This window comes from Thamnophis elegans, chromosome 3 (assembly GCF_009769535.1).
Source record: "Thamnophis elegans isolate rThaEle1 chromosome 3, rThaEle1.pri, whole genome shotgun sequence".
Lineage (NCBI taxonomy): Eukaryota > Metazoa > Chordata > Lepidosauria > Squamata > Colubridae > Thamnophis > Thamnophis elegans.
Window position 1 is genome coordinate 132,981,678 of NC_045543.1, and position 16,489 is coordinate 132,998,166.

General features: G+C 45.6%; 1 protein-coding gene across 3 annotated transcripts in view; it reads right to left on the reverse strand.

The window, feature by feature from the left end:
• NEDD4L (NEDD4 like E3 ubiquitin protein ligase) overlaps window positions 1–12,181 on the reverse strand; it is a 343,050-nt gene extending 330,869 nt beyond the window's left edge. For all 3 annotated transcript variants that reach the window (XM_032214570.1, XM_032214569.1, XM_032214568.1), the window contains exon 1: window positions 11,695–12,181. In XM_032214570.1, coding sequence (XP_032070461.1) covers window positions 11,695–11,742 — 48 coding nt within the window. In that variant the 5' untranslated portion in view covers window positions 11,743–12,181. The remainder of the gene's footprint in view (window positions 1–11,694) is intronic.
• Window positions 12,182–16,489: the final 4,308 nt, after the last annotated feature.

A 16,489-nucleotide genomic window follows, 5' to 3' on the forward strand; every position in this document is an offset into this window, starting at 1 on the left:
GAAATCATACATTCGTTCAACTAATTCAGTCATTCAGGATGCTGCCACAATCAGCAGTAAATAAGTAAATTTTTGCTATGAACAATAAAATGTAAAATCAAGTCCTCCTCTTCCAAATATTCTACAGAGAAGTTCAGTTAACATCAGCTGCCAAAACATCATCAGGTAGGAGCTAACCTGACTCCTGGTAGGAACCTATTCCATAAAATAGGGGCTACAATTATTGTCTTAACTTCTCAAATTTGGAGAACATTAGCAGATTTTTGTAGGGAACATGTATCCAACAGGTCAACTATGAAGAATGTGGTTCTTTTGCCTTCTATATGGGACTTTATAGCTCAAAACCAACATTTTATTTAGAATCTGTTGTTAGCCAATGCAGGCCCACTCCCAAGATGTCACAGAAAATATTCTCTTTCGACAAATCAGGATTTGCTGCCTTCTGCCCCAACTGCAGTTCCCAAGTGTTCTTCAAAGCAGATTGTAGAGCTAGAGTTGGGATACAAAGCTATGGATCATCAGCATACACATTTATATAGATTAGCTAAGCTAGCTGGGGTATTCTAGGAGTTGAAGTCCATACATCTTCAAGTTGCCAAGGTTGAGAAACATTGATATGGACATTAAAAAGCAGAGGGAAGAGTGTTGAGCCAGGGAGTGCGTACTGGACTGGACTGGCCCTTCCCACTGACCACAATAGAGTAGAGTAGAGTAGAGTAGAGTAGAGTAGAGTAGAGTAGAGTAGAGTAGAGTAGAGTAGAGTAGAGTAGAGTAGAGGAGTAGAGTAGAGGAGTAGAGTACAGTAGAGTAGAATGACAGAGTTAGAAGGGACATTGGAGGTCTTCTAGTCCAACCTCCTGCCTAGACAGGAAACCCTATACCATTTCAGACAAATGGCTATCCAACATCTTCTTAAAAACTTCCAGTATTGGAGCATTTACAACTTATGGAGGCAAGTTGTTCCACCGATTAATTATTATCTGTTGCAGCTCCGGCCCTCTGGTACGAGCTCCCTGTTGAGATCCGGATCCTTACTACCCTCCCGGCCACCAAGTCCTGGCTGTTCCAGCAGGCTGGGAGGAGCTGAGAAGCATCTACCTCCATAGAAATTGTGAATGTTGGTTTTGTTTTTAATATGTTGTCTTTGTCTTGTTCCCCCCCTTTCCCTTGTCTTTTGTGAGCCGCCCGGAGTCCTCCGGGAGTGGGCGGCATACAAGACAAATAAATAAATAATAAATAAATAATAAATTAGACTAGAAGAGCTCCAAGGTCCCTTCCAAATCTGCTATTGTATTATTAATTGTTCTAACTGTCAGGAAATTTCTCCTCAGTTCTAAATTGCTTCTCTCCTTGATTAGTTTCCACCCATTGCTTCTTAATTCTACCCTCAGGTGCCTTGGAGGATAGCTTCCCTCCCTCTTCTTTGTGGCAACCCCTGAGATATTGGAACACAATCTGCTCAGGTATTATTGGAACACACGGACTCCAAGGATTTCAGAAGATGACCTGTGACTGGTAGTGGTAAATGTTGCTGAGAACAAAAGGAGACTATCTCCTCCCTCCCACCTTCCAGGAAATAACACTGGCAACTAACCCATGTCTATTCCTGAATGCAGATTAAAAGGAGTCTAAATAATCCAATTCTTTAAGGACACTTTACAATTGACCTCCTGCCACCTTCTCAATAGCCTTACTCAAAAATCAAAGGTTGGAGACAGGGTGATGGTTAGTCAAAACAGGACCCAGACAAAGTCTTGGGGGGCGGGGAGAGAAACACCACTGCTTCTTTCAACTAGACTGGCATTCCTTCCCTCCCCCTTCTCCCCAAGAGAGGCGCTATCTCCTGTGTCACCACCATCACTGACGTCCAAAGGAACTCTAAGGCTGTAAAGCTTTAACCCACATGTGGCAGAGCTCATGTCAAACAGACACACTTCAAAAAGCACGTGGGGCTAAGATGAGAAAAACAATGCCAGTATTGTTTAAAAAAAAACATATTTGAGAAATTATCCACAGTGGTTTATCTTCAAACCACCCAATCCTCACAGGGTCTCCAGGATCACCCAAGATAATTTTAAAAGTTCCTGATTTAGACTTCAAACGAAGTGCTGTTTCTAATATTTGCCATCACCCCCTTTTTTAAAAAAAAGCAAGTTAAACGTGGAAATTAGCAAAAGAACAACAGTACGTTATTTTGCTAAGATTAATCTTTTCCCAAACACCTTGTTTTCTGGCTGTGTTTTTGGAATTCTAGAATTTGGATGTCTCTGAATCTGGAAGGTTGAAAGAAATCTTGGCTACGCAACAACACATGCTCCAACGGCAGATTGTTGTTTGTAGTGTGTTTACTGTTGTAGTTTCTGACCTTGTAAGTCGTGCGGCTTCTTTTTGGCCAATGCGGTGTCCAAGCTGTTCTCGGCTGTTCTTATGACAGTCAGCCTACACCAATTGTACGGAATTATCCCAAGCAAAGGCTGATAACGCAGGTTTTCCTTCACATCATGTATCCATTTCACCTCTGGCAAACTTCCCTACATATAAACATATCCCGTTCCCAACCCTGGAGGAACCTACACTCCTTCATAGCGAGAGGCCATAAATCATCTTTGGTGCAAACAATTGCTTTTCAACATGGAAGACTTCATCTGCTTGGTTTAAAACGGTGGAGGGCAAGCTGATTCACTGCGCTATGTTTTTTAAAAAACATTTTTTTACACACACACACAAACAATTTATATTTATTTATATAATATGAATGTATGTATGTATGTATGTATGTATGTATGTATGTATATAAATGGCTGTATGTATGTGTGTACATTCCAGCATAACTCTGGAATGCTTTGAGCAATTTTAACCAAATTTGGTACACAGATGACTTACTGTCTGGAAAAAAATACTGTGGGGGTAAGACACCCCTATCACCCCTTGGGGTGTTGTTCTGTTAAGATACAACCTGTTGTGCCATACTGCTGTATTGGCTTCTACTGTATAGTGCAGTGGAGTTGCCATAGTAATGGCTTCACAGTACTCCACAAGAGGGCTCCCTCTGGTAAGGGGGAAAAGCCAACATTAGAAATTACGTTTGGTCGGGACATTTTCTCCCTGTAAATAAATACCCGGACAACACTAGGTTATCGGCTAGATATAGAATAAAATACAAAAATATGAAAGCAAATAATAGGACATACTGGGTAGGAAAAGGGGAGAGAGATCTGAGGGGGGGAGGGAAAAAAGAAAAAAAAGACGTTGACGTCTGACTCCCTCTGCTGCGGTACAATAAAGCCTTAACAACGAACCTCAACTTTTTACTTTTCCATAATAATATAAACTAGCCATTTCTATAACAACAAATCATTCAAATCGGCAAAATCCAAAATGAAAGTTTCATTTTTTCCCCCCACCTCAAGCAGAGGTGTCCAGAAATGGACTCCATGTAGCAACAAAAGTACTTACATCCAGAGGTGGGTTTCACATAGGTTTGCCAACAGTTTGCCACACGCGCACACCTTCTGTACATGTGCGTGCCCTTCTGTGCATACACTTTGCTCATGCGCATGGCTTAGAAAACGTGGCTAAACAGGACGGCATAGAGCCCGGGCGGTTGGGTAGCCGCCTGCAAGTCGCCACTACTGGTTCACCCGAACCGGTTGAATACCACCTCTGCTTATATCCTTTTCTTTAATCAAAACACTCAATTTAGCCATCTCTGCCACCTCCATCAACTTTTGCAGCCATTCGTCCATAATGGGAATTGAAATGTCCTTCCATTTTTGTGCATACAGTGGTCTTGCTGCCGTCAACATATATAAGAACAAGTTTGCATTTTTTTTCGAAATCTTCTTCCATTAAACCAAGAAGAAAGGTTTCATCTTTATCTTCATTTTTACCGAGTGCCTCTTGATGCCAATAGAAAATATAAACCGAATCGCCTTAAAGTTCCTGAGAATCGAAGTTGCCATGCTAAGACCAGAAGACTGATCCTAGAAAATCTGTTGAGCAAAAAGCTTAGTTACCAATTGTTTCACACAGATAGCCCTCGACTTATGACAGCTCGTGTTAAAAGTGACTTATGACCATTTTTCACCCTTACGACCCCTGCAGCAGTCCCGTGGTCACGTGATCAAAATCCTGTCTCATATTTATGACAATCGCAGTGTCCTGAGGGGGTCATGTGATTCCCCTTTTGCAACCTTCAGACAAGCAAAGTCAAAGTAGAAACCAGATTCACTTAACAACCGGTTTAGTAAATTAACAACTGAATGATTCATTTAACACACATGGCAAGAAAGATCGTAAGTTGGGGCAAAATTCACTAAACAAAGCAACAGAAATTTTTGAGCTCGATCAGGGTTGTAAGTCAAATACGCCAGTGAAAGGAATTCATTTTAGGCTGTGTTCATTGTCTGCAGAAGAAATAACAAGATTCAAGAAAAGTAAAGCTAATGTTGTTGATGTTGTACAGGACTTTCACAGCAAACTCAGCAAAATGAAAAGGGCCTCCTTGAACGAAAAAAGCCCCTCCCTTAAAAATAGGAGTTCACATAACCAACTATGGCAGGGATCCCCAATCTCTGGGATATGGGCCGCGAGTGCTCTAACCTAGGCTTCCCAAGAGCATGAAGCAAACTCCTAGTCCTGACAAAAAAACCTTTTATTAATTTACTGTGAATTCTGCTTTCACATCTAGCAAAGTCTTTCAAGAGAGGATTTACAGTCACAGATCATATCTGTCTTGGACAGCTGACAGGCCCATATCTGCAAAACTTGGCAAGGAGTCTGGAGAGTCACAAACCAATTAAGCGAACTAATTGCCTCCTGCAAACTCCACTCCCCTTTCACTCCTCTTTTATTTCCTCTGAGAGGGACCATATATCCTCCACCTGTGGCCTTACTTCCAAGTTGACCCTTGTTCCTTAGCTGTTCCCTTCTTCTGGCCACTCTGCGCATGCGCCCACTGGGAACAGGCTCCAGCTGTTCATCTGCCTCACTGATGTCTGATTCTGAAGGCATCTGATAACTGGTATATGGTTCCGACCTCCTCTCTGCCTCCGACACAGAGCCCTCATCAGAGAATTCCCCAGACTCCAAGACTGGCCCATGTTCCCCCCCAACCTCCTCACTGTCCAAATCTGCTGTCAGCTCTGCTGGCCACTGGTGGGTCAACAGTGAGGTATTTGCAACCAGGCCACGGAAATAGTGTGCGAGCGTGCACAAGCGCATCCCCACTTGTGTAAGCTGCAGCCATGCTTGCCAGCCGCTCGCACAGAACCATCCTCCGGCTGGTCTGCAAAGCCAGAAAGGTTGGGGAACTCTGAACTGTGGGATGGCAACTTATGAAATGCACCTAAGCCTCTTACTCCAGAATCTCTGAAGAATGGATAGCAACCAACAGGTTCAGCTGCAAATGCCTGATCCTTAAACAAGGACAAATGATTTGGGGAAGGACAAAAGGGGCTGTCACCTGTTGGCAGCAGTCCCATTGATTTCAATGGGAAGCACCCTAAGTAAGCCTGTTTAAGAAGGTGGCCATCACCTATCTATTCACCTACAAAGCCAACACATAGTTGTGCTCAAGAGTAAGAATAGGCAGCCTGAGACTCCAAAATAGAAGTCTGGGTGATTTTCATATGTGTAATTCAATCAACGTTTCCCTACTTCCTATAATTTAGTAATAATTAGGAAAAATCAAAAGGAAGGGTGGATGCAAAAGGAAGCAGAGACAAAAAAAACCCAATCTTAATCCAAACACAAAACTCCTGGATTTGTTCCCCAATTAGAAAACTTGCTTTTTAGAATTATAATATAATTCTATAATAATTCTATTATAATATTATAATATTCTAAAAGATCCCACAGGTTAGGCCTCCTCCGAATTCCATCCGCCGGCCAGTGTCGACTGGCAACTACCTGGAGGAGAGCCTTCTCTGTGGCTGCTCCGACCCTCTGGAACAAACTCCCCGTGGAGATTCGAACCCTCACCACCCTCCAGGCCTTCCGCAAAGCCCTTAAAACCTGGCTGTTCCGACAGGCCTGGGGCTAAAGAGCTGTTGCCCCCGTCTCGAATGGTATGACTGTTGTGTGTTTTTAAACTATGCATTGTTATGTTTCGTTTTTTTAATTTTTTGTTTGTACCCCCCTTCCCTGATTTAAATTGTGAGCCGCCCTGAGTCCCCTTCGGGGGAAAAGGGTAGCATATAAATATAATAAAATCCAAATCCAAATCCAAATATTTCACTCGGTTTCCACTTAAGAGATAGAGCAAAAGAGACAACCACCAGCAAACCACAATCTTCTTCGTTCAATACTCTTCCAAAGCTTGCCTTGACAGGTTCAGATCACTGGTGGGATTCTAAATCTTTTCCTATCAATTATATGAGAGAGTGAGAGTGAGAGAGGGGGGGGCAGCACTCAAAGGCCGCCCTCAGTGTCAGCGCTGGTATGCTGAGCTGTTTTTTTAGCTCAGCCGAGATGCGCAATCCGCTTTGCCACACGAATCAGCTGAGCTACAAAACAACGGAATACAGAACAGGAAATGACGGGAAGGGAACACCAACCAGAGGTGGTAGTTACCGGTTCTCCGAACTACTCAAACTTTCCGCTACTGGTTTGCCCAAACTGGTCCGAACCACCTGAATACCACTGGTCTACAATTTGCACATTCCTTGACAACTTAGAGTGGTAAACTGCCTGGAAGTATCCGAATAGGAAGCATAAATAAAACAGTTGGTTATGCTGGGCTGCAACCCAAAAAAACCTTGATCCATTCACAGAAGAGCAAGTTTTCGACAAGCAACATTGTCCTTGTATGTGCCCTCTTGCCAGACTAAAATAAGTCATCCTTACTCTTTGGGCATCACATATATTACACATTACATTGGTTTCTAGTCAAATAAAAGGGACTTTCCCCCTAGGATTTTTCACCTTCTCACCCAAACGTACCTCCTAATGATTCCATTATAATGCAGGGCCAAGGTTTAACTAGGGCTGCGTTGTACATAGATAAATGATGCTGGCTAGAGAATTCTGGGAACTGAAATTCAGATCTCTTAAAGTTGCTAAGATTAAGAAAAACTATCTCATACCCTAGACCAGGGGCTGGCAACCTTAAACACTCGAAGAGCCACAAAGGTCCTAAATGGAAGCCCCCCGTTCAATTCTGGAGCTGACCGAAGTCCGGTTCTCCCACCATAGAGTCTCCTCCTAACGCGGCATCCTTTTTCCTCTACCTGTCCTAACTGAAATCCCTATCAATTGTGGAGTCGACCGGTGACAGGGAGCCACAGCAGAGGGATGAAAGAGCCACATGCAGCTCCAGATCCACGGGGAGTAGTTTTCTCCTTCTATATGGAAAGGGAGAGAAGAATTGGGAAGCAGCCTTATGAACCTCCAACTTTTGACTTCTCAGGGTGAGGCCACTATCCCCAGAATCAAAAAGACAAAGAGAAAGAAAAAAGAGAGCTCTAACATTACAATCCCTGTGATAAAATAAACATATTTGACTGCCAGAAGTACAAACTGTGACAAACTCATCTTCAAAAAGTACCAATTCATATTTTGACCCCATTCAGGCACAAAAGGCTCTTGTACAATTTAACAGCTTGTAGGTTTATCTCCTGTGAATTTTATAGTTAATAACAAACCGCCGAAAAAATCTGGTTACAGCAGCACCAAATGTTCAGGACGAGAAGCAATCTTTAGCCTGGAGACACTACGCAGAGAAAAGCTGATTTCACGCAGCGAAACCTTTTTTTTATTATCTGAAAGTTGGGTGATACCTTTACCCATGCAACAGAATCTGCTCGTTTCAGATCAACTCGTTTGCCTCCAGAATTGTGAAAATATTATGTTGGCTGATTGTTTCGGGTTTTTATTAAAGCAGCTATTGGAGTTTAGAACCTAGACAAGGAACTCAAGAGCAATAATGGATTAATAACAATGCTGCCGTAAGAATATCTAATCTGTTGGCTTCCCAGATAGCCTTAAGTAGCCCTACCAAAGTCCTGGGTTTTGTTGACTTATTTCTAAGTCAAAATGTAATTGGTTTATTTTGTGTGCTACTACAGTCAATGTCAACCATGATTACACAAACCGACCTAGTTCAATACACTACCCTTGAGATTTCAACCGGCACACACATTAAAGGTAAAGGTTCTCCTTGCACATATGTGCTAGTTGTTCCCGACTCTAGGGGGAGGTGCTCAGCTCCATTACAAAGCTGAAGAGTCAGTGCTGTCTGAAGACGTTTCCATGATCATGTTGCCGGCATGATTAAGCACCGAAGGCACACGGAACGCTGTTACCTTCCCACCAAAGGTGGTTCCTATTTTTCTACTTGCATTTTTACACGCTTTCAAACTGCTAGGTTGGCAGAAGCTGGGACAAGTAACAGGAGCTCACTCCGTTACGCAGCACTAGGAATTCGAACCGCTGAACTTTCTGATTGACAGCTCAGCATCTTAGCCACTGAGCCACCGCATCCCTGGCGCATATACTACTGATCAGTTATTGATGTGTTTCTAAATAATCTAAAACAGAAAGACACTGTCCCATTTAATCCAGTGTGAGTGTACTGTTAAATACACCTTTAAGAGTCTCTTCAAATGCAATAACACACACAAACACACACACCGGGGGGGGGGGAGTGCATATATTAAACAGAACACTGGAGCCTAGCCAATGTTAATGGGTTTATATGTATCACCGCTTCTTGGACAGTGTGCCAAAAAACATGCAATGAAAAGCAAAGAAGGGATTCTCCAAGCAACTTAAGGATCACAACACTTTGCTTGATAAAGAACGATGCCGGGAATGGGATCTGGGAAGTCGGAAGGGGGTCAGGGAGGGGGGTTCAGGGGGTGGGTGGGGGGGAGGGTGGAAATATAGACTAAATTTTCAGAATAATGAATGCACTTGGATACTGTTGCTTTTTTTTTCTTCTTTTTTTTTCTTTTCTTCTTTTATTTTTCTTTTGTTTTAGTACAAAACAAATAGACCAATGAATACTAGAAATACACCGAAGCGAGGTGTAGAGGGAAAGAAGAGGGGGGAATTAAGAGGGAGTGAGAAGGGAATGTAAGGAGGGTGAGATGGTGGGAAGGGGAGAAAGGAATGGCTGAGGGGGAGGGGAAGTAGAAGAGGGGATTGTTGGAAGGGAGAAATGAAAGTTGGAGGGGTAGAAGGAAGGGTGTATGTAGGATAGAAGTGTTATGAGTTGTTTATTGCTTCTTTTTTTTAACTGCACAGTATTTAAGTGATTGTATAAAGGAAAATGAAAATGTAATAAAAGATTAATCTTGAAGGATCACAACACAAATCCTATCAATCAGTAAAAGGGGAGGAAGCAGGACTGGACCTCATGATTTTTTTGGTAGGCACAGGAAGATGGATGGTCCCTCCTCCCAGCTCAGCTTATGTTCCTTGTCTGCCAACCTTCCTGCCTTTCTCTGGCATGCCACTTTCTGAGCAGGGAGGCGAAGGGTCCCTGTGTGATTCAACAAAGCTGCCTTCTTAGCAATGGCTTTGAGAAAGCAATTCCTTTCGTAGAAGAATATCTAAAATTTGCCTTCCATTGAGGACCTGTACACTGCACGAGTCAAAAAGAGGGCTGTGAAAATATCTACAGACCCCTCGCATCCTGGGCATAAATTGTTTCAACTCCTACCCTCGAAACGACGCTACAGAGCACTGGACACCAAGACAACTAGACACAAGGACAGTTCCCACCCACCCCGAACACCATCACTCTGCTAAACAAATAATTCTCTCACCACTGCCAAACTATTCACTGAGCCTGCACTACTATTAGTCTCATTGTTCCTATCACCCATCTCCTCCCATTTATGACTGCAGGACTATAACTTTGTGGCTTGTATCCTTACAATCTATATTGATATTGATTGCTTCCTGATTGCTTATTTGTACTCTAGGGCTATCATTAAGTGTTGTACCTTATGATTCTTGACGAATGTATCTTGTCTTTTTATGTACACATGCACCAAAGATAAATTCCTTGTGTGTCCAATCACACTTGGCCAGTTCTATTCTATTAAGAGGTCAGTAGAATGAAGACCCAGATTGTTGGGAGGTAATGTACCAAACCACTTAGAGAGGGGCTGTAAAATACTATGAAGTGGTATGTAAGTCTAGGTGCTTTTGCTGGTGCTATTTAGGCTCCACCATCCTCTGGTCTCACAAGCTCTAGCTCTCAGTCAAGTCTCAAAAACTGGGACTTCTTTATGGTTTGGGGGTTCCCATTTCAATTTCTTCCTGAATCTGCCTCTGTGGGAAGAAGGGGAAGCCGAGGGCACCAACTTGTCCACTGACCCTTTCTAACAGCAAATATAAACAATTATTTCCAGCAAAAGTGCTTCTAGGAAGTCTGTTCTGCAATGATTTTAATTCTTTCTTCCTGCGAACACACACGCACACACATCAAGGGGGGGGGGGGAGGAGGGAAATGTCCATTATTTCTCTGCTATGATTCACTAACACGCTAACCTTCCCATGGACAAGGAAGGGATTTAAATTCTCTAGGGTGATGGGGGGGGGGGGGAAATGTCAAATATTCAAATGCTTTTTCCCCAATTCCATCCGAAATGCAAATGAACAGGCATTTTCCACTGGGAGGATCTCTTTAATTGAGGAGGGGGCTTTATGGAAGCGATGCTATTCTCCGCCCATTCCATTTTCCATTCACCTGCCCTGTCCAAGATAACCGGATCTGCTCAGGCATTCCCATTTCTCATTCCTTTCTCTCCAATTTTCTCCCTCCCTACTTCTCATTCTTTAGCCCCCTGGCTTCGAAGAGAAGCCGAACCTGTTATAGCCGAATTTCCTTCATTGCCACCTCTTCACCTTTAACGCGCGTGTTACAACATCTCATCTTTTGTTTTATTTTTATTTTTTATTTTGCTTTGGGGAAGCAGACGCGTGTGCTCCAGGAGCTTACGGGAAGACGCTTGGAAAAATACCCTCCCTGAGGGGGGAACCCGCTCAGAGCGGCCGCTCCTCGCTCAAGAAAAGAAAAAAGGGAGGGAGAAAAAAGAGAGAGAAGAAAGAGTAGAGAGAAGGAGAAAGAGAAAGAAAGAAAATGAAAGAAAGGAGGAAAGGAAGGAAAGCAGGAAAAGAAAGAAAAAGAAAGAGAAAGAGAAAGAGAAAGAAAGAAAAATGAAGGGAAGAAAGGAAGGGGAAGGAAAAAGAGAGAGAGAAACAAAGAGAAAGAAAGAAAGAAAGAAAGCAGAAAAAGAAGAGAAAGAGAGAGAAAGAGAGAAGAAGCAAATGAAGGAAGGAAAGAAAGAAGGGAAAGGAGAAAGAAAGAAAGGAAGGAAGGAAGGAAGGAAGGAAGGAAGGAAGGAAGGAAGCCCATCGACTTGGGTCTTCTGCAGATCGGGGCAGCCTGCTTTAGAAGGGACCGCTCGGTCGCTCTAAGAGGCTCGGGAAGCCCACGCCCTACTTTGGGGTGAAAGAAAGTGGGACCCCCACCTCGTGGCGGATTTCCATCCCTCCCTCGGTCTCAGACAATCCCGCTCGGCCCCCTCCAAGGACCGCCACCCCCTCCCACCCGCTGGGGACTTTCCCAGTTCGCCGAGCCGGAGGAAGGAAGGAGCCGGCGGAGTCGTGATTTCCCCATTCCGCCCTGCGCGGCGGCGGCTGGCGGCCGCCTCCCACCCCTTTCTCGTCGGCCGGACTTACTTCTTCTTCCGAAAGTCCGTAGACCGGATCGACCGCCCCGGTGGCCATGGATCCGTAGGCTGCAGCGGGGCGTCCCCCCCGAGAGCGGCTGCCCGCAAATCACCCGAGCGGCGGGTCCCCGGGCAGCTGCGGCGCGCCGAGAGACGGTCGGGGGGTCTCCGGGGGAAGGAAGCGAGCCCCTGCGGCAGAGGGGGCCAAATTCCAGCGGAGGAAGCGGAGGGAGAAGCTGCCCTCCTCCCTGATCCAGAAACTGCCGGGCAGCGCTGGGGGAAACGCCGCCGCCGCTACCCCTCCTGGCCGAGGCTGCCAGAAGCCCCGGGGGCTGCAGCTGCTTCCCGCGGTTCTTCCCTTTCTCCCTGCTTCGGGTTGCCGGGGAGGGTTGAGCGTGGCCGCTGCCCGCTCCTTTGCCCGGTGCAGCCGATCGCCAGCGAGCCCGCGAAAGCAGCAGCAGCAGCAGCAGCGGAGGAGAGAGGGGGGGAGCCGAGCCGCTGGCCGGGGCGGAGAGAATGCTGCACGAAATCCAATGAAAACGGCCCCAATAAATAGCGGGTGGGGCCGGAGGAAACTTCGTTAGGTTGAGCGGCGGGCTCGCCTTCTCTACCCATCTACCGCCCCTGGAGGGAGGGGAGGGGAAGGGGGGGCTCGGGTGGAGAGAGGGAGCGGCGAGAGCCTGAGAAAGGAAAGAATGGAAAGAAGGAAGAAGAGAGGGAGGGAGGGAGGGAGGGAGGGAAGGAAGGAAGAGATTGCAAATCAGAATCTCAGTAGATGTGCACTGGTAACAGGGATCGCTAGTTCCGGGGTCTCCTACGGTTTGCACGCGCTGCAAATCGGATGCAAAACTCCCTTTGGGAAATGCGCGACTGCATCTGAACGTGTGAAGGGCGCGTTTGGGGATGCGCGCGGGTCCTGGGGATGGGTGCGTGGACTAGCCTTTAGCTGACTTCCCAGCATGGATTTCTTACTGGACCGCCATCTGTCAGAAACGGTGTAGATAGGGGAGGGGGGGTTGCACTAGATGACCTCCAAGGTCCCTTACAACTCTGTTAAAATGTCTATCTGGTTGTGTTATCCCGAATTTTGGGGAAGTGGGGGGATGCGCGTGTTTTACCGTTTCGCTCTCCCGCGGAACTTGCAGCCAGCGCCCGGTTCTCCGGATTCCCGAGGCGATCTCCCGAGGAGAAGGCGCCTCTCGGTGGACAAGTTTGGGAACGGCCGCTCTTCTTCTGGGGGGGGGGGGAGAGAAATTCGCAAGCCGGCGCTTTAAAAACAAAAAGCGAATCATAAAAAAAAATCTCCAATAAATTAGAGAGCCTTATTTGTCTAATAAGTCCATGGAGAAATCTTCCCGCGAGCCTCGTCCTCTAAGGACTGTGTTGAAATTCACCTTATATCATTTCGGATAACTTGGTTCTTTCCAGTATTGCAAGTGTTTGTGTTAGAAACACAAACGAAAGAAATTTAGACACAAACAAGAGCCTTTTCTCGTGTGCTTGTTTTTCAGTTCATTAAAACCATTTTCTTCGGACTGTTCATTGAATCAACAAACCTTTATTATATTTTGGATATATTCTTTCAGTGTGGAGTAAACTTACTAGTCATTAATGGTTAAGCCATTTGTTTTCACGTGTTCATTCCTCTTCTAGGGGATTTGGATGACACTGAGATATTACACCTACATTGAAGGAGGCACCCAGAGTGGTATTGGGACATGTGGATAAACACCGCCAAAATCAATTATTCAATCCTGATAACAGTACAGATTTTGGGACATTTGATATTGTTGTATATTGACCAACCATCTCCACCTTAAAAAAAAATTCAGCTGATACATTAATCCATTACACCAAGCTAAGACTTGTTAATCGTGGCTTATTAAATAAATGACATGCTGGATTTACATAATACCTTAGCCATGAACCATGTTTTACAAACCATGATAATGGCTGTATGAATCCAGCCTTTGTGTTTTGCAGACAAAAGTCAAAAGAATATTTGGCTTTTTGTTCAGAGATAAGGCTTAGTAGCTTCAGAGTTGGCTTTTATGTGATCACTATGTGTGTGACATAAGTAGAGATTACTGTTTAAGCATAATATGTGTTAGAGACAGTTATAATGGTTTCCATCAAGGTCCTCTGTTCTGGTGGGAACAGAGGTTTAATCTCATTGGTCGAAGGGTCTGACAGCTCCCTATGAAAGGGCTGCTGTCAGACTCAACCTTCACTGGATTGTACATACTTGTTCTGTTACAATAAAGAGCTGTTGTTGCCTTTAGCCTGAGTGTGCCTTTCCATTACCCGATCTAACACTAGCGATGAAGGTGGGATTGAAAGGCAACTAGGTGAACCAAAAAGAGCATAGCAATCCAGCAATTAAATCCATCCTGGGGCTCAGCGCAGCTTCGAGCAACCAATTTTGAGCGGCAAACTCAAAACGCCCTCAGAACACAAAATGGCCATGCACACCCCACCAATTCCGTACAACCCAGTCACAGAGCACTGGGACTCGTATATGCTGAGGTTTGACTGCTTCCTCAAAGCCGACGATCTCATGGCCCTTTCTGAAGGCCACAAGAAGAACATGTTCCTCGGTTACTGTGGACGGGAAGTGTTCGAAACAGCCAAAGATCTCTCTGAGCCAACGCCGCTACAATCGGTCACTTGGTCAGTGCTCCAACAGATGCTAAGGACACACTACACTCCCAAGCCATCTAAGCATGTCTGCTGGCACGAATTTAATATTTGTAATCAAAAAGAAGGCGAGTTGATCAACAAGTATGTTGTGGCGCTACAGAAGGCCTCAGCATACTGCGAGTTCCAAGACCTAGGCGAACTTATATTAGACCGCATCATATGCGGTGTGAGGGACATTAATTTACATAGGAGGTTACTTGCCAAATCTAACCTCACTCTACAAATTGCCTTGGGCAAAGCCAGGGCATCAGGATCGGCCATCAAATCTACAGAAACCCTGCAGCACCAAAGCACTCCACAAGACGCGTGAAAGAACATACACATACATCGCGATGCTGCAGAGGCCGAGATCTCAGAAGGCGAAGGAGATGACAGCTACTGCATGTTCAGTAGCTGTGTGCCAAGCTGGTGCGCAAATTTGAACCGCATTTCCCGCCTTGCACTAGCTGTGGAAGAGACCATGCCAGATCATCTTGCCGTTTCCATGACACTATCTGCCAGCGCTGCAAGTGAAAGGGGAACATCACCAAGGTTTACAGAAGCGAGCACCCCACAATGACCTGGCAGCCAAGAAGCTGACCTAACCGCCAGCAGAGGCCCAACCAAGGGGCATGGCGAAGCCACCACGACGCCCAGAGGGTGACAGCAGAGTCACCTCCCTTACCTCAATCGGCCAAGTCCGCACTAAGCTGCCAAAAAAGCTAAAGGTCACAGTCCTCATCTAGGGCTCTCCATGCGAGATGGAGATCGACACGGGGTCATCACTGACCATCATGCTGTGGTCTACACTACAAATACACAATCAATAAAGCGTTATAACAAAGCGCTTACACTGTACCCATTGTACAGCATTTATTACCTTCTTTAGGCCCCGGCAAAGTAGTCGCTAAATTGGACATGGTGCAGGCATACCAATAATTGCCTGTAGATGGTGCTACGGCGGAGGCCCAAACCATTGTGACGCACAAGGATTCATTCAAATGTCACCGCCTACGATTTGGAGTTAGTATTGCCCCTGGACTGTTTCAAAGCGTTAAGGAATGGCTTTTGCAGGGATTCCAGGAGTCGTCCCCTATTTTGACGACATCTTGGTATCGGCTGCAAATGAGGTGCAACTTTTCAAACGTTTGCGAACTGTTTTGACCAGAATCCGAGACAAAGGCCTCCGTCTCAAAAAAGAAAAATGCCAAATTAACGTGCCAAGGGTTGAATTCTTAGGGTACCTAATCGACGGCTCTGGGATTCACCTGACCACTAAAAAAATTCAAGCAATCCAGGACGCCCCTACACCTCACAATCAAACCGAGCTGCAGGCATTCCTCGGGCTTCTTAATTTCTATAGCATCTTTCTTAAACAGAAAGCCACTGTTGCTGAGCCCTTACATTGTCTCCTGGCGAAGAACACAAAGTGGTCCTGGGGCTGCTGCATTTGCCGCGGTAAAAAGACTTCTGTCAGCAGACACGTTCCTGGTGCAGTACAGTCAGACCCTGCCACTGGTGTTGACTTGTGATGCTTCCCCGTTTGGCATTGGAGCCGTCCTCAGCCACCACATGCCCAAAGGAACCGAGGCTCTCATAGCCTATTACTCAAGGACCTTGTCTACTGCCGAGCGGAACTACAGCCAGCTGGACCATGAGGCTTTGCCTGCAGTGGCCTGTGTAAAAAGGTTCCATGAGTACCTCTACGGCCGTGATTTTGAACTAATTACAGACCACAAACCGCTGCTGGGCTTGCTGGCTGGGGACCGATCTACTCCTGTGTCATTATCGCCGCAGATGACCAGATGGACTATTTTCCTGGCGGCATACACCTATTGTCTTGTCCACCGACCAGGCTCCACTTTGGGGCATGCCGATGCTTTAAGTTGCTGCCCGCTGCCAGAACCTCTTGCAGACCCTACCCCTGAGATGCCAGTCTTGCTTATTGACTGCTTAGAGACTGGTCCTGGCTTGTCTAGTGATGTTGCCCGCCACTCTGCAAAAGATTCCACCATCAAACAAATTTTGAACTGGGTGTGGAGGGGGTGGCCCAAGGGGCCTGTTTGGTCTTATTTCAAAATGTACTATTGTAAGAGAGATGAATTGTCAGTTGTTAATGGCTGTTT